The sequence below is a fragment of the Sylvia atricapilla genome, chromosome 5 (genome assembly GCF_009819655.1).
Source record: "Sylvia atricapilla isolate bSylAtr1 chromosome 5, bSylAtr1.pri, whole genome shotgun sequence".
NCBI classification, from domain to species: Eukaryota; Metazoa; Chordata; class Aves; order Passeriformes; family Sylviidae; genus Sylvia; species Sylvia atricapilla.
Genome location: NC_089144.1, coordinates 20,697,540 through 20,715,924, shown reverse-complemented (window position 1 = coordinate 20,715,924; position 18,385 = coordinate 20,697,540). Strand labels below are relative to the sequence as shown.

Genomic DNA, 18,385 nt, shown 5'->3' with positions numbered 1-18,385 from the left:
TGTACAAAGCTTTATACTGAATTATCTGGTGACTGACAGTACAGAGAACAGAAGTGAATACTGCAACTCCCAGTGCCTTGGAAAGGAGCTCCAACATTCCTGACGCACTCGGTGCACACAAAAGAGCTCGGAGCTGTCCTTGCAGCTCTCCAGCAGGGACAACACAGCCACCCTTTGGCTCCCCTTCCATCTCTCCCCACCTGAGAGCTGCCTGAGGGCTGAGCTGTGAGGACTGATACTCAAATGACAGGGAAATGAACCCCTGGGATGGGAGCAGGAGGTGATGTAGACAGAGAGCACAGCCAGCTTTGCACCAGCTATTCTCACACATAAGGGAATTCCAACTGTCCAATTAAAGCAGCTTTCCAACCACTTTATGTATCTTTAAGCATTCAGGACAGGTGACACAGATAAGCCCTCCCAAGAGGCTTGGGGACAGTGCTCCACATTTGGCAATTGTCACCTTGGATCCTACATTTGCTCTATGACAGTGATTTTTGTACTTTGCAGTTAAGGATGCTGCTACAAGTCTTCTCTAAGGCAGACAGGAATGAAAAAGATTCTGCAGTTTGGATTTACTGTGTAACAGATCAAGACTTCAAAAGATCCACCTCATTTAAAATACTCCCTCTTAAGATAATGTATTTATTTGCCAACTCTTCACTTTAAGTTGAAGTTACATCAATTCCATGTGCTAATACACAGATTCTGTGTGTTAAACTGTTCTCATGTTTAACCAATATTCTGGGATTTTTTACTGAACTGATGATCTATCCTAAAGTTACCACTTGTATTCCTGCAGTGTTTCTTACTCAACCAGAAAGCAGACTGAATTTCACTGAATTTGCAGACAAATGCAACTTTTTCAAGGAAGAAATAATTCCCTAGAACTCTCCTAGAGGAGACTCTCTTGCATCATTTTCTTGCTCCATATTCTCAAAGGAACAAGACAGAACTGGCAGTACATGAGTTCTATCTTAAGAAATGTCCTTCCTTACCTTTGGTGCTTTTGGGGATAATCTGCCCCCAGCGAGGTTTGTACTCTTGCTGACTGATATACTGATTGAACAAGCCATCTGCAAAACAAAAATTTTGCTGGATAAAACATTTATCCTTTCATTACAGCAAAATCACTTTTAATGTGGGTAACTTCAGCCTGACTCAATCCAGTATGCCACTCCAAAGCTTCCATTTTCAGTGAGTTCTCCATTATGTGTCAGTTAGTTTGTTAAACTTTTGTTAGTTGGTTAAACTTTTGTTAGTTTGTTAATGAACTAAATGTGCAGGCACTAAAATAAAAAGAATACTTGCTACTAGATCAATCAAGAATTATCCAGTTTGCCTGCCAGGTCGTGCCAAGTGTCTATACATCTCCAGTGTGGTGTATTTAATTAAGAATAGAATCCCTCCCCCTTATTTAAGCAAAAGGAAAGTTGCCAGTGCATATAAAATTCAACCATTTTAGTGCACATTAAGTTAAAACTAGGTCAGACAGCATCTCTGGAGCTTCGTCTGAGAAGAAAAGGGAAGCAGAGCAGATTGTTTAAATGCTGTGATATGGGACAACCAAGCTCTGGATGAAAACCAAAACAATAGCTTACATTCTCTTCAGAGAGTTAAGCAAGAAGAGCAACAGAGGAGGTGTTAGATCCTGGGCCAGATGTGCCAAGTGCAGCATTTCTGTGAGCAGCACCAGCTCCAGCACTTTATCCACGCTCCCCCTGTGCCTTCCACCTCTTCAGCACCCAGAGGCCAGTTCCTAATCCTGTTCAGATGCTACCAGTCTATCACATAAACACCAATTTTCTGTAAAGGAGACTTGTAACACCCACACTCCCTGGGACTGCTCTCCAGTCTGGGAAGGGCTTGGCACGTGGGGAACTTCATGCTGTTATTCCTCAAACGTCTCCTCTGAAACACCGACCTCACCTTCCATAGCACAACAAACTATGAGAGCACCTGAGCACTGTTTGCCTGGCTACATCCCACCCATCACCCACCACCTCAACACAAAAGCTCTTCTTGACAAATGTTTCTCCTGTATTAATGCATTACCTGGACAACAAACAGTAGGAATTTAACATTTCAAATTTAGACAATGAATGCCTCTGCTTATTTATACAAAAGCCTTTTGTAGGTATTATAGGCAAAAAAGAATGATACTTACTGAACACATCCCTATTTGTTTAGAAAAAACTAGAAATCTTTGTTAAGCATGACACAAGGCTCAGAGAATTTTAAAGTGTTTCCTGGCATCCTGTAGTTTGTCGTGACTGAAATCCAGGTTTTAATTAAAACCCAAGCCAACAAGTATTTCCTGGGAGAAGATGAATGCTCTATTTAGAGACCATCTAACAAGAAAACAAGGGCACTCGAGAGCTCCTGAAAGGTGATGAGTTTGGTCTGAAAATACAAAACTTCCATAAACTCAGCTGTGCAAGTTTTTCCAAATAAATACTCTGAAAACAGGGCAGATTTTACTTTCACCAAAACCAGCAGCTCTCTCCCCACATTAGGTAATCGAGGAAAGCCAGAAGTTTGCTCAACGTATGTAGAAAGAAGAGTGGTTTATTTTGGGTTTAATAGCAGGGTTCTTAACTCCCACTTCTTCAGCATTTATGAAGTTGGGACAACACACAAGAGGCTTGAAGCTTGAGATCTCATAAATTCTGATTCAGAAAATCCAGGGCTAATAGAACAAATGCATGTGCTGTGCTGTAAGAAATCCCACAGTGACTCAGCCACAACCCCAGACAGAAATTCAGCATTTTGGTTATCGTTACAGCCTTGAGTCTGCAAGACAGTAACCAAAACTGTATTTATCCAGATAGCACCCAATAGATAATTGGACATAAATAGCTCAAAAGAATGAATTACACCACATAGGATCTCTGAAAGGGTGATTTAACCTCTCTCCCATGGTCTACATCCACAGGCTGCACTTGTCAAGATATGACACTTCTTCCCTACTGTGCCTTCAGCCTCTTTTAATAATGCCTCTTGTCTTCCATGGGACATTGGTTTGGAAAGAGTCCAGCTTGCTTCCCAGAAATGTTTCCTTCTGCTGGAGGCAGTTTCACATTCACTCTACTTGCATTGCAAACCAGCAGCAGCTTGTTTTGGAAGCTGAATCACCACCTGTCTGACACCACTAGGGAAAAAAAAGGAGGATTTCTAGGTGGATTCTGTACCCGACGCCAGACCTACGCCAGCGCACTCCTTATGTTCCTTGTCAGGAGAGCACTGCTGACCAAAAGGTCTCCAAAGCTCCTGCGAGGGACTGAGGATCACATCTAGGCCTGCTCAGGTCTGTCAGCTGTTCCCAATGAATCAGGAGTTGAAAATAAATTTCAAGACTTGTCAAAAAAAAAAAAAAAAAAGCGTCAGGTGGAAGTTTTTTAAATGAAGTGTTTTCTTTCACTCCAGAGACCTCTCACTTCAATGTCCATGTTTACTAAAATTACAGCCAAAAAACGACTTTGTACTATTTTCAAGCCCTTTGCAGCAAGGCATGACGCATTTTGGATGTAACAACACGAAGTTCACCGTGATTAAGGCTCAGTAATTTCTGCCTCCCTGATAAGCCATGTCTTTATTTTGCCAGCCAATTGCAGGTTACCCAGAAAGGATTAGGACAAACACTGCAGACAAAAATATTTAACTTCCTGAAGCCAATCAGGAGCAAGTTGGATAAAGTTTGGAGGTTTTTAGACAACATCTCCAGGTAGGGTTGCTGAAATCTATTCACTTCACTGCCAATGGCTCAAAAATGTTTGGAGTGACATTTAGCCCATAATTTCTGAGAGGTAGGGTTTGAGGTTCTAAGATTTTTCTCAAACCAAAGTAGCCAAAACACCTGAACAGTTTGAGGCTTTTTGAGTCACAAACTACATTCTAAAAAACCCGGGAAGGAAAGAAAGGTTCTACCAGACAAAAATCTGGCCATTACTTGACAATTTCCTCAAGACATGGGAGAAACAAGGAAATACACTTTTTTTTTTCCCCAGCCTCAGAGCTGTAATATTTTCTTGCACTTTGTTCTTCATAAAAATGAAACAAGGTTTGCTCTCAAATCCATGTAAGTTATCATTCTTCTACACAAACCCTACCATTTACTTCCCAGAGGTTTTGGATCCCTAGCCAGCCTCTCCCCTCCATATATCCCTGTATATAGAACAGCTTTCTCAGAACCAAATCCAAACACTATTAAATGGCAAAATTCAGATATACGTGTCTGTCTAGAGCTTCCAGGGGAATTCAATTGTTACTGTGCATCCTGTTCCTGTGAATCATGAGTTCTGGGAGACACCGGAGCCTGCAGGCTGCACATCACAACTTCTTGTTTGTCACACAGGACTGACTCGTCACCAGATAAACACATGTCACACACTGACACGAGTGGTGCCAGAAGGAACACCTCAGTCGCTGGAATACTAATAGGAAGCAAACAGCTCTTTCCAGCCATTCCAACCAGCTTTCCATGTCTACAGGAGCTGCGAGAGTTTCAACCAAGCAGTTTGTACTCCACATACTCTCTGTAGGAATATTAAGCAGATTTTTTTCTTCAATAATATAGGCCCGAAAGCTATAGGAATGGATCCAAATGTGAAGCATTTGAACCGAGTCTGTGAACCAGCTGAGATTTAGGGAACCTTTTCTTTTTGAGACGAAGTCAGGCAGCTGCCAGAGTTTCCATTTGCCCATTTTCTAAGTGTAACACACAAGTCAAAAGAATCAGTGGGAAAAGTGTGGCTGCCTGCCACCAAGCTCTCAAAAGAAATCATCTGGTGATGTGAGGTGGAAGACAGCGTTCATCATTAGCAATGCAAAAGAACAAGAGTTAGCTCTGCCAGCACTAATTCTTGACCACCTACTCTTTTTCTACATGACTAAGCCTATGGAAATAGCCCGCCAGAGATGCAGAGCGTTGCACTTTGTCAATACCCACCACTGCAAATACCAGCCTCTCCAGAAGACATTTTAGGCTGAACTGAGTGTGCAGTATCTCTGTCAACCTCGCTGCACTTCTGTTTGTGCCTTTAAGGCAATGAACTCCCAGATCAGCAAGCGGTCAGGAGTTCACATATTCATGCCCAGTCTGCAACGGAACAGTCGTTCTTTGAACGATTTCAGGGATAATTTAAGGATCTGTATGTCTCAATTAACTCTACACTTCAGCTACACTACACAGACACAGGACTGAAGTTAATCCTCTTTTATTTAGAAAAACAACACATCAGACGGGAGTTCAGTGGTAAGAACACCCACACCTTAGAGACTAAGCAGCAAGCTACTGAGACTTCACGACAGAGAGCTGCTAGGAAAGTAAAATGATTAAAAAATCATCACAGAATGGCCTGGCTAGGAAGGGACCTTAAAGACCACCTAGTTCTAACCCTCATGCTGTGAACTGGGACACCTTTCACCAGACCAGGCTGCTCAGAAAATACTGGGGAGTTTGACAGATGCAGAACAGAATAAGGACAGGTAACCGTGGAAGATCATAGTGAGTAGGTAGTAGGAATACTGTAGGAGAACGTGCTCAAGGCTGAAAACCTCTATGCCCATCCTACCAAGAAGAATCCAGCTGTTAAGGACCATTAATATTCAGCACCTTGACTGCCACAACTTCAGACACATTGTTCCATCTATAGTTTGGGGGGGTGCTGGCTATCAGAAGAGGTTTTGTCCTGTCCTCTCCCCCACCCCAGGCTGATCAGCTCCCTGTCTGCGTTGGCCATGTGGCAGCACGAGCACCAGTGCCAGGGACACACTGTCCTGTGCAAGGGCAGGATTGACCCAGTTAGTGAAAACCCGCAGTCGTGTCAGCTTAAAGCAAATATGGGATGCAGCCTCAGTGTCTCGGGATAGATAGCACTTCTCTCCAAAGGGTGCTGGGAGGCGACAGAGCTTTAAATGGGTACATTTAAAGCTGAAGACAGCATAAGGAATGGCAGGAGGATGGGGGAAGGAAGGTTAATGTATTCCAAGACAAGCAAAATCATTAAGGATGACCAACAGAGCGATGGGAGATGCACACACTGACATTTAACTTCAGCTAGCCAGGTGCCAGATTAAAATGAAGCAAAATAAACATCCCCATGCATATTTTTCTCTCCCTCAGAAGCAGTGACACAACTTAATGATGCTCTTGAAGACTCTCCTGCTAAATTATCCACCGTCTGTTACTACCAAGACTTGCTTCTTATATTTGCTGGAACAACAAAAAAAAAAAGGCTAATAAAACAAGCTACAGCAGCATATTCCTCCAGCTCAGCAAAGTGATGCTGAGCTCCTCAGCCTCCAAAAAGGGATATGATTACAAAAACCAGAGAAGGAGGATTATCCACATCAAATCTGACAAGAAACAAGTGTCTGTCAGACAGAACAATATAAGATCTACAGTTTCCTACCAGGCCAGTCCTTTGCCAGTATTTCCACACCTGGAAAAGCAGAGCACTGCTGATAACAGCAGCCCTACCCTCAGCATACATTAAACAGTAAAAGAAATTAAGATACAGCAGCTCAAAAAACGAGGCTGCTAACATTCACTTCATTAGCACCCAAGAAAAAAATTCAATTTTTGAGAGCACTTTTTCAGCACATTCTAAGACTTTGAGTGAAATTCCATTCAAGAAATCATTTCCACTCTAGCCTGCAATGAAGTGGAAAGAGGACAGCCTCTAGGCACTGAGATTAAGCCATGGCCAAGGCAGCAGAGCGAGGCAATGATAAAATCATCACCATCAGCACGCAGCACTCCTCTGGCTGCTGCAGCATCATGGTGGGCTCATCAGCTCCCTCCAGGCACTCGTGTCTTTGAGACACAGACAGAAACAGCTCCCTGCTGCTTTCCCAGCCTGCAATCCTCCCTTGCCCTTACAATTCAGGAGGAAGCTGCCAGTTGCAAAATGCCCCTGCACTGCAGGAAGTTGTTCACGCTCCCAGCCCAGCCAACACTCTGCTGTCTCAGGAGGGTGAGGATAGACATGGCAATTCTCAGTCTCAACGCTTGTAGCTGCTCATGGAGCTCAGCACAGGGCAGGTCTGCACTGCTCTGTCTGAAGAGAAACCTTGAGCCAAACCCATAGAAAACTATTTACTGCAGTTTTGGAAGACCTGTTGCAATAAACTCCTTAAAACTGTGCTCAGCTAAACAGCTTAGTCACAAAAAGATGGTAGGGTTTCATGGAAGACAACCCTCGATTTTCAAACTATCATTTCTATCACATTCTGAGAACCACTTCCAGCTTCAGTAGTACAAACCACACTGATGGGAGTCAAGCAGGTACACCGGCATCTTTCCAAAGGTATTACAAAATGACTGATTAGCCCAGAATTAGAGAATAACATCTCTGGTGCCAGCTATCCATGAAATTGGTTCACTAAGTCCCTAACTCTACTGGCATCAGACACAAAATTTTCCTCTTATGCCAATACAGGTCTCCCATAACGAGTGACTGCACAGAGTCAAAGAGCTCTAAACTCACAGCCAAGAGCACCTCTGTTTTATCAGACTACAATCCAAAACTGCTGCACAGGTCTTGAGAGTCACTTCAGTGCAACAGCCCACTCTTTCTGTATCATATTCAACCAAGAGAGAGTACATCTCCTTCCTTTAAGAAGTTGAGAGCTGTTTATACACTGTGTTTTTAAGTAGAAAGCTTCCAAGTAAAAAATTAATAGCAGTTCCAATGAAACTGACTGCCCTGCCAAGGTCCCACTCTGCAAAGGAAGGAAAACAGGCTCTGCCTCCAGTCACTGACTTCCACACAATTCTCCAAGGATTATTTCCCCCATAAGCAAAGAGAGCATCCTCATCCAAACACAGCTGAAAACTTGTGCCTAAACACCAACTTAGTGCTGAGCTCCAACCAGAAACTGTGATCGAGATCATCACAGAGAACTCCATTCTTCTGCTTCCCTGCTCACCATTCTAGTGACTTTCCTGACAGTTTAAGCCCTCCCTCAGCTTGCCAATGCTTACATGAAGAACTTGCCTTTACCCACTCAAGTGCACCTCCTTGTCATCTCTGGGGGAAAGAGACTCCAAAAGTAGCAGTGATAAGAGATTTCAGAATTTTTATCCTTCATCACACACACACACTTACAAGTCCGAAAGCTGCCTGCACGCCAGAAATCAAAAACACACAGACCTGCCAATTCTACTACTAAGTACACTAACATCCAAAAGAAGGTAATATTTCAATGCGCTTTTTTAAAAACGAATGAAACAGATTCTCTGATTCTCTTACCATTCACAGCTTTTTCTATCAGTTCTTCACAAGCATCGAAGTCCCCCTTCAAAACCAGTTTGTCGTGCAGGTCTGTCAACATGGGGTGCTCCAGAGCAATCTTGGTTTTCTTCTGCAGCGACTCGAAAGCCTCGGTGTAGTTGTGCTGCCGAAAATGCTTTAGGCAAAGGCGAATGGCTTCCTGTTCACGGTACTACTGGAACACAAGAAAACCTCTGAGACATGGAGATTTTTCCTTTGACCAGCACTGCTGGCAACTACCTGTGAACCTGCCCAGAGACAGGATCTCTTCTCCACGTCGCACAAATGGCTCGCCAGCTCAGCAAGGAACACAAGGTGCGAGAGATATTACAAGCTGCGCAGGCATTTACTTTCCAACAGTATAGAAATTATACAATTTGGCATCATCCAATTCAACAAGCATACAAGAAGAGAGCGCGTGGTGCCCCAGATCTCTGGGGTGACCATTATTTCCCCCCCATCTGCTTGGCCCTGCTGTTTGAGGCCTACATGAAGCACAGAGCAGGAAAAAGCCTTCGCTATCAGTGTTACATAATTTGATTGTATGACTCTTACATAACAAAATAATTTAGAAGAGTAAGTAGGTCACAGCTTTTCTAGAAGCAGAAGGGGAAAAAAAAAAAAAAGCTGTGAGAATGGGAATACTTGCAATGACCAGCACTCCTGCCACAGAAAAGCAGAAGGCTGACCCCAAATCCTGCAGGTTCGTGAGGGTTTGGGATCAGCAGCACCAATGATTTATGTGCATACCAAAGTTTTAACTTCTAAATATTCTCCTGCATCTTGAAGCAGAACCTCTGCTTTCACACCACGGATGGAGCCACAGCTGCCCATCTCCCACTCGGCTGTGGGAAGGGGTGAGAAAGGTGAGAGAAAACCCACGCTGGGTCAAACATCTTGGCACAGACACACGAGGGAGTAGTAAACTCTGAGTAAGAGCTACAATTTTCAAAGCTGTTAACAAGATGCATAAGAAACACAGATTTTTAAGTTGATAAGTAGCAGAATCACTTATTTTAAATAGACTTTTCAAGCCTAAGTTCTAAGGCATTAAAGGAAAAAAAAAATCACATTTTCCATCTTTAAAACACAACTACTATGGTAAAAAGCAAATGTAACTTTAAGCATCTGTAAGACTGATCAAATTACAGATGAAAGATTTTACTCCTAAATGGACACTACTGCTAAAAGTGAGGTTTATAGTATTTAAATGAATAGAATCTTTCTGAAAACCTGGAACTAACACTAACATTCAATAAAAATTAGTGCTCTCAAAATAATGGCTTGATAGCAAGAATCTCACAAACTGAAGCAGCTAAAAAGAAACACGGCCATGTGCTGTATTTTTAGTTCTTAATCCATCAGTATTTCACAGCTGCAAATAGCCAGAACTATGCATTTTTAGAAAACCAGTTCCCAGCCCACATAAAGGCCAAGGACATGTACCGATAAGAATGCAAGGCTGCAGCAAAGAAATATTAAAGCTAAACTAGTTTAGCACAATTGGCAAAAAACAACTCTTTTCTTTCTTTCCAAGAGATGCCTAAGACACTCTCTTTAAGAAAATCTTCACTTGCATGAGTCAAGGCCAAAAGCAAATTAGGTATTTTTGTTCAAAGGGATAGCAAGCAAAAGGAGAGCTGCACACCAGTAACTACCAGCTTCTGCATTTTTAGATCCTCCAGTTTAGAAATCAGACAAAATGCAGACCTGGGACAGAGGGTACCTCCTCCCTTCCAGAGCCTCTCATGACTGATAGAATCGGCTTAGACAGCCAGGAATGACTTGGATGGAGTTTGGCCACTCGATGCAATATAAAAGTTTGTTTTCAAGTGACACCATAGTAGTACTTCAGAAGTTAAATGTAAAAACTTGCTTTAAGCAAAAAAAAGTGTATAGAAAGTATATAAAAGGCTTCTTTCCAAATGCTGTCATACAGGTTTAAAGAGATGACAGCCCAAATAATAGCTTTGATCCGAAGTTGTAAATAATTCCTACGGTTAAAAACATAACAAAAATATGAGACTAAGATACTAACACTGTTAAATACACTCGAAGAATTAAAAATAGTTATGTGCTCATTATCAGAAGTGGTACCTAGTGACAAAGTACCCCTTCTTAGGTGCTGAAGTATGTCCACTCCTCAGGAAAAAAGAGTAAGGCTTTTTGGAGGCAGTAGGCTGAGCTGGACAGCAAGGAGAAAGCGCTGAGGAATGTTTTAGTCCTTATCCATTATCCCCAGCTCCACTCCCCTCAGGAGAGGTAGGTTTTGTTGGCACAAAACAAAAAGGAAGGGCAATGTGGTGTAGAACTTCCTCTCATCTGATGTTACAGGCAGTGAAGAATTATTACACTTCAAAGACTCTGAAACTTCCAAAAACACACGTGAAAATGCTCCCACCATCTCAAAGAACTGGAAGAAACAGGTCAACCTTTCTGGCTTTCCCTAAATATGGGACAGCACATCCCTCTCCATGGATCCAGCAACACTGGCCTCTCCTCTGTGAGACAGTGACATCAGTGACACATGCACTCATCACCAAAAACTTGGCAGTGCATCCTAGCAGAGCCCACAGCATTGTGACTCAGTCTCTGCACTGCTGCTTTGGGGCTCCAAGCTCTAGGAGAACAATGCTGGCACCCCTTGAAGAAGCCATCCCTATACACAATGCTGACCAGGAAAAGTGCCGATTCCATGGGATAAGATGGAAGAAAACAGATGCAGACATCATCACTGCATGACTCCTGACCAAAAAAAATAAATAAAATCAGAGCTTCCTGCTTGCAGCAACTGGTCCAAACTGCCAGACACAGCACCACATGCAGAGCCAGCAAAACGAAAACCATCAGCAGCTTCTGTCAACTGGACTTTTCAGACTGGACATCCATCATCAGCTGACTCATGACCACAACACCACTTGGGCCATAAAGCAGCACCAAAACTTCCACTGTGCTGGTTATTTAAATCCTCCACAAAGCAGCTCATGATGTTGGTGTAAATGGACACGAGCCAAACACCACAGTCACCATTCTGACAACACCATGAACTGATGAAGGAGTCTCAGTACCCATCACACACAATCTCTATCCCCTTCTAAGTTCCTCCTTCTGGAAGCAGAGATACACTGCTCCACTACTCAGTCCTACTAAGTTGGGAAGGATGTCTTCTCTGCAACACAAGTTTCATTAATCATTCCAGAAGATCCAACACACAAAAAGTACCAATCAAGTAAGTTCTGGTTGTCAGTGTGCACTTCCCTCCCACAGGAGAGGCATCCCTTATAATTAATTAAATACAGGTTATAAAAATAACATTTGGAACCCTTTGAACTTTCTGTCTATCAAATGACAAATGGCATAAATCATCTCATCTCACAGTCCAGTGGCACCAGCCTCACTCTGTTCCAGGGTATTCAGCAAAAAGACAGTAAGAGGGAAACATCTGAAGTGTAAAACACCAACATGGATTCTCTTGAAAAAAAAGGTCATTTTTATATCCTGTAACAAAAGCTGCATCTGTAACCCAAAAGGCTCTGGACTCCAGGGACTGGAGTTAAAAGAATCAGAAGGCAAGAAGAGGGAGAAACAGAATCTGGTTTTGCTAAGATTCATTTCCCTTCCAATACAAATATTACTTTACTAATACCGTCCCCTTTGGCTCAGTGTTCCTTTCTTTTATGTTCTTCTTGGGATGTCTACCTGGCAGGTTTTTTGGGTGATGTTGGTGGTTTTGGGGTTTCTTGGGGCTATTTTGTTGGTTTCTCAAAGAGAAAAAGCAGATAAAATGCAGGAAGTTTCCCTTAGGGTCAAAGTCAGCCATGTGGTTTCAACTATGCGTGTTTTCTGTTTTAATAGCTGATGTTCAAGGAATGAAAAGGTCACATCACTCCAGTAAGAGAAGTTTCACAAGATTCTGAGACTGGGAATCTTTAAACAAACAGGCATCTAAAATGCAGGCCTACCTTGCTGTACCAGTTGAGGCACGGCTGGACCACATCTGGATCATCAATGCCATTTAGTTCAACATACCAGATACTAAAATTGAAGCTAGGTCCCCAGGATAAGAGTGGAACTGGAGAAGAAAGGAAAAGGAGAAAAGGGACGCATAAACATCAAACAGACACTAGTGCAACAGTATGTTTTTAAAGTTTACACAAAATTCAGTGTTTCTGACTTAAGTTCTAGCTCATTTAACTTAGCTTAGGAAAATTACCAAATACATCATGTTCAAGTTTGTAATTTAAAGCAACCTGTGCTGAGCAACATTAACACAGCAGATCACTGCAAAGCAGAAGCTTGCTTTAAGCAAAAGAGCAAAAACACTGTCATTAAAAACAGCTCCAAGAGGCAACAAGCTTTGACAAGGACGGGAGTCACGAGCATACTAGCGACAGTATTTGCTCCTCAGAGTACATTTATTTCCCCATTTGTCAGTAACAATTATTTTCCCTAATGGTGAAGACAAGAAGCTCGAGTATTTTAAATTTTACAAAATTAGTAACATCTGCGAATTGTGCAGGAGGGAGGGAGGGATAACTGTCAATTTCTAATTTAAAACCTCTATTCTTTTTAAAGCTTTACTCTGCAGGTTTTAATGCTGATATTATTTTATCTGAATATTGGAACAAATGGACTTGAAATACTAAAAGACCCATGAAACACACTACAGCCTCTTACCTAAGGCTTCTCTAGCACTCTGGGTTAACATCTCTGGCCTTGCACTGAATTTGTGGTTAATCTGCTGGTTAAGACCTGGTTCTGATTTTTGAAGCAACTCCAACTCCCAGAAAACTTGTGTGTGAACTCTGACTCCTTAAAACTGCAGTGAAATCAATGGTTTCATTTCAAATACTTTTGTTTCCTTTTTGACTGTAACTGATAAACAGGAAAAGACAGTATTAAAGTTGAATGAGCAGTTACCAGTAACAGCAAGGAGTCCACTACCTCCTCCCTTCCACTATTTTTGCCACAGAGTATTTGCTTGTTGTCTTTCAAACCACCATGAAATACCACTTAGATTAACCTGTTGAGCTCATGTTTTTCTGACCTACTCCTTGAGGAAATAAAAACCCCAAACTCATCATAAAGTTGTTCTTGAGCTCTCACAGGTTCTTAAGTATTTATACTTCAAACAAACTACATCTGTGATTGTCTGCAATGTGTTTGGGCACAAGGCACATGTTCAAACACATGATTTTCAAAGTTTTAGAGGGTGTATTTACAAACCTGTTTCTAAAGACTCATAATAACTTCTGGGAACAGTCAAGATCCAAAGAGACTTTGAATATGGAACTCTTAAGTGATTTTAATATCCCTAAGAAGGTACCTTCTATGTTACAGCTCTCAAACCATCTTTTCAAACAGCTTTTTTTTCAATTTGATCACTCAGCACACAGTGTGAATGTTTTCAGAGCAGCTCCTTGTAGGTGCATGTTTACAGAGACAAGAGAGAAGTGAAGTGGTCAGAAAAACCAAGAGCCACCTGTCTCCCATCCACATTCCACACTCCCTGCCCAGGAAATTTCCCTCTTGCTGACTTTCATCCCCTGCACAAGCTGAATGCTGCCAATAGGGTAACTTTACACCATAAAACATGACTGCTGCTAAATTCAGGTTGGGTCCTGGATATCCTACCCAGTACTGCAGCAGTCTGACCAAGTACCACATCTAAGTAACACCTTTGGTTTGTCCTCAGACCTGAACACACAGACCAGAGCAGACCAAATCGAGGTTAAATTTGGTATTTGGTCAGCTACAAACATCAAAGTCTATCCATCAGCTCACTGAACTAAAACACTCAGCTAAACCACAGACCACCTCAAATGGGCCAAGACCATACATTTCCTGATGGTAAACCTGAGGCCAATTTCCAAACTGAAGTATTACCACCTTCTCTATCCACCTCTATTTCTTTTCAGCAATTCTTCTGAGAACTTACATGAACTTCTATCAGAAAAAACCCTAACAATTCACCCCCTTATCTTTGAGGCCAACTACAACATGTAATAAGTTATTGGGATGTACAGAAGAATCCAGGGCAGCTCTCACCACAAGAAAAAGCAAAGCCATAAACTTACGGACATTTGTCCTCCCCACAGTTAAGTCAGAGCTTCCAACAGTTTTTTACCAAAACAAAAGAACAAAACACCAGAAACCATGATTTTTAACAGCAAAATTTTCATGGTGAAACCATCTTTTCTAAGGAAAGCACATTAAGCTGTACAGGGAAGTGAAGGCAAACACTTCCCCAGCACAGCACAGGCAGAGAAAACTGAACCTGATCTTTGTCAACTACTCCATAGGAGCAGGAAAAGAAACAAAGCTGAAGGTTGAGACCAGAATGTGATTTCTATTCCAGTTAGGCAAGTTGAAGTGTTCTGCTGGATCATCTGCCGATTTTTGAACTTCTTTCCTGACTCCCAGGAGACACCTCTCACCCTTTCTTTTTCCCTCTCTCTTCTGAGGCTTCCATGGGAATGCTCAGATCTTAACAAAAATCACCCACAATCTGACTTATACCTGGAAAGAGGAGGCACTAAGTGTAGCATGGAAACACTTTTTTCTGCACACCTTTGAGATGGAAATACAGTACAATCAAAGGTGCTGAAAGCCTAAAGCTATATAATTCCTCCACTTCTTATCAAAAAGCCACCTCACCATGTTTTTTTTCCTGCAGGTACCACAGCAATCCATCTTAAAAGGTGTAACTGTTCAGAATACTCGAATTGTCACTCCACAGTGAGAGAAGCTCAGCAGAGGAAAAATAATTTTTTTTAAAAAATCAATATTCTTCTGAGAAACAGAAGGTATTTGAGTCACTTTAACACTTAATCCATACAACAATGATTTTAGGGGATACTTCTCAATAATAGCTGTGCCTAGACAAGGACTGCAATTCTATAGTAAAGATGATAACAGCAAAGGTAATAAACATGGTAATTTTAAATACCTCTCTCGAACTAATTTCTGTGTCCCTTATCTACAGGCAAACATACAAACAGGCATGCTTGCAAAAATGAAGAAAATATCCATTAAAAAAGTATCCCTCATTTTTGTTCCATCAAAGCCTAAAAATCTTGAAGCCTAGTTACCAAATCCCATGCTAGTAACAAACTGCAATGAGAATTACACGTGGCATTTTTCAAGTTCTTTTGTGGCAATCAGTCTTTACACCTGCTTTCAAGGATACAGGACAGAAAAAATCTCTGCTTGGAAGAATCATAAGAACAGAGCCAGAAACAAAGCTCACAGACATGAAAAGATTATTCTTTGATATTTTGTCTGGATAAATATCTTCTTCCCTCTCTCCAGTTCTTTAATGAGGTGCTACACGAAATTGTAAAAATTACCTGTCAAGTAGGTCAAAAGCCTGCACAACTGGGCATTTCGGTGCTCAGGAACTGAAGTTGAAGTAATTAAACTAACAGAAGTGCAAGGCTTTTCTTGACAGAAGGAGAGAGGTTATTCTTTAGCCTCAAAATTCCTCTGACAGTTGAGGAGAGCCTCTATGAGCAATGGAGGCTGGAGTAGGAACTTTCCCCTCTCCCAGATCTCCCTGTGGTTCCTCCTGCCTCATGCTACCATATAAACCCCACTGTTGTGTTACTGACAGTGCTGATCTGTGGAATCATAAAGCCAATTCCGGATGCAAGTGCTGCAAACCCCCAAACCCAAACCTCACTGATAGCGGGATTTCGCCGTGTCAGTCCCCAAGAGTCCAAAAGGGCAGATTTTCGCCTCGTTTCCTGGCACTGTTACAAGGAACACAGCACGGTGCTTGAAATTCTGAGTTACTTTGGCTAGCAGCTTGGAAATTTTAACAAACTCAAAACATTTTCAAGCTGTGAATCTGAAAAATAACAAAATTTTGTAATAGTGTTTTGCAGTTGTTTCGCAGCAAAAAACGCTCTCACAACTTCATCAACAAAATGACACCAGCCATCAACCAGAGGCTTTTGTAGGTTTGGGTGAAAATATCATTTCCAGTTCTATCTTAGCTTAGGATTTTTTTCATGGAAGACAGCTTCAGGAAACGAAAGGCTATAGATAGAGGAAAACTCATCTCAAACCATCACCAGTGAGGAAGTGACAGCTCAACCCAAACATAGTATTAATGTAGATAATAACATTTATTCATGGAATGGTTTGGGTGGGAAGAGACCTGAAAGAGCATCCAACCTCATCCCCCTGATGTGGGCAGGGACACCTTCCACTATCGCAGGTTGCTCCAAGCCCCATCCAACCAAGCCTTGGACACTTCCAGGGATCCAGGGGCAGCCACAGCTTCTCTAGGCAATCTGTGCCAGGGCCTCTCCACCCTCACAATCAGGAATTTCCTCTTAATATCTAATCTAAATCTACCCTCCTTCAGATAAGGCCATTTCCTCTCGTCCTATCACTACATGCCCTTGTCAGAAGTGCTACATGAAGATTCCATCCCAAGAAAACACAGTACTCATGTAATTTTAGAGGAAAATATCCTTGTAATAGAAATTAATCAGCATTTCACTTTCTTAACAAGTTTCAACTCACCGCTACCCTTCATTTCATCAGAATGCACTTTCCTGGAATACAATTTACACATCCAAAAAAGCAGCCAGAAATCCCTCCACTGACCCCTTTAGCCCTCCAGGAACTACTTGCTGTTTTTTAGCCACTGAAAAGTAACATTTTCCAAAACCTTAATGCTGGAAGCTTCAGAATAAAAAAATAAACTTTTTAAAAATTCATTTAACTTCCCTGATGCAGTCAATCTTTAACTTGATTCCTCTGCTACTCCTGAGGTTTCCTAAAGCCAAGCACTACAGTTGCTTCCAAAAGTAGCAGCCAGAAACCAGCCCAGTGAACAACCAAATCCTCTGCTTCTCTAAGAACAGGAAACCCCACAAAAGATTACTGAATTCCCAGCCTGAAACTTTCAGTTCTCGACAAACATGAGGAGATTTAGGAAGAACACACTGGAGCAAAAGGCTCTGAGGGGAGCCCCTACACAGCCACTATCATCAGAGTCTTGGCAAAGGAATTACCTAATGCATCAAATCACTCCAAAATTCATCTAAATTAGCCAACAGGATCTTATCCCATTTTTCAGCAACTACCTCCTTGCTCTATTTTTAACCTTAAACAGCTAGTTTAAACCCAGTCATTCTTGTACTTTCTCAGTAAGTAGGAAGGGAAAGATAAATTTACTGAGCAAGCTGAAAGGTTCCAAATCCTTGGATTACATCCAATAACTACAAGGCCCTTGTTCTCTCTGGTCTGCAGAAAGCAAGGAAGAGATATCCTCACCTGCTCCCATCACATGTCCTGGTCCCTGGCCTTTGGGAGCACCCCATCAGCCCCTGCCCCAGCCAAAGCACATCAGGGGACACAACCCTTCCCTACCCCTGGGTGTCATCATTAGCCAGAGGTGAGTGAGACATTGTGGTAAGAGCAGCAGGGAGAGAACAAGGGAGGCTTCTGCTGTTGCTTTGTGTGTTGAGAGTGTGTTTGAAAACTTTTCAAGCTTTTTCAGACTCAAAGGCTGCCAATGCTGAAACTTTTATGGGTATTTAGCTTAGTTATTTATTTAAAGCTCTATATAGCAATTCATAGGAGGACAGTAAGCAGCTTCTCCTGCAATTAGTTGACTCAACAGCTGTATTTCTGAAAATTGCTCTATTTTGCTTTCACTCCCCAGGATCTAAATTACGAAGCTACTATTTCTTATTAACAGGACTTCACTGTGTTCCAATCTAACCAGCCTAAAAGATGATGAAATGGAACATCTATTGTGGATACTTTGCCTGAGTACAATGAAGTCACAAGTGCCACAACAGGCACAAGTATCAAAAGAGATTATTTTCTACTCAGAATGCTGAAAAAATGCATTTACCTATCTTAATGAATCGACAGGGGAACATCTGTTCATCAATTTTATGCTTCAAGGTGAATGTTTCTTTGTTATAATCATTCTTTAAGCCACTGTGGGAAAAAATAAATAAGGTTACTAAATCTTACCTTGTATTTTAGGACTAGCTAATAAATGCAATCTAGGTCACGCCTGAAACGCGCAGCTTATTTCACACCACTCTGAATCATCAGTACACGTGCTGGACCCAGGCCTGGGC

At 41.9% G+C, this 18,385-nt stretch overlaps 1 protein-coding gene across 2 annotated transcripts in view; it reads right to left on the bottom strand.

The window, feature by feature from the left end:
- MKLN1 (muskelin 1) overlaps positions 1–18,385 on the bottom strand; it is a 93,797-nt gene that overhangs the window by 52,124 nt on the left and 23,288 nt on the right. For both annotated transcript variants that reach the window (XR_010743588.1, XM_066318873.1), the window contains exons 4-7: positions 18,151–18,239; positions 12,239–12,348; positions 8,256–8,448; positions 999–1,076 (exon numbers count right to left, since the gene is read on the bottom strand). Coding sequence is in view for 1 of the 2 variants with exons in the window: in XM_066318873.1 (XP_066174970.1) it covers positions 999–1,076; positions 8,256–8,448; positions 12,239–12,348; positions 18,151–18,239 (470 nt within the window). In the remaining variant the exon portion in view is untranslated. The remainder of the gene's footprint in view (positions 1–998; positions 1,077–8,255; positions 8,449–12,238; positions 12,349–18,150; positions 18,240–18,385) is intronic.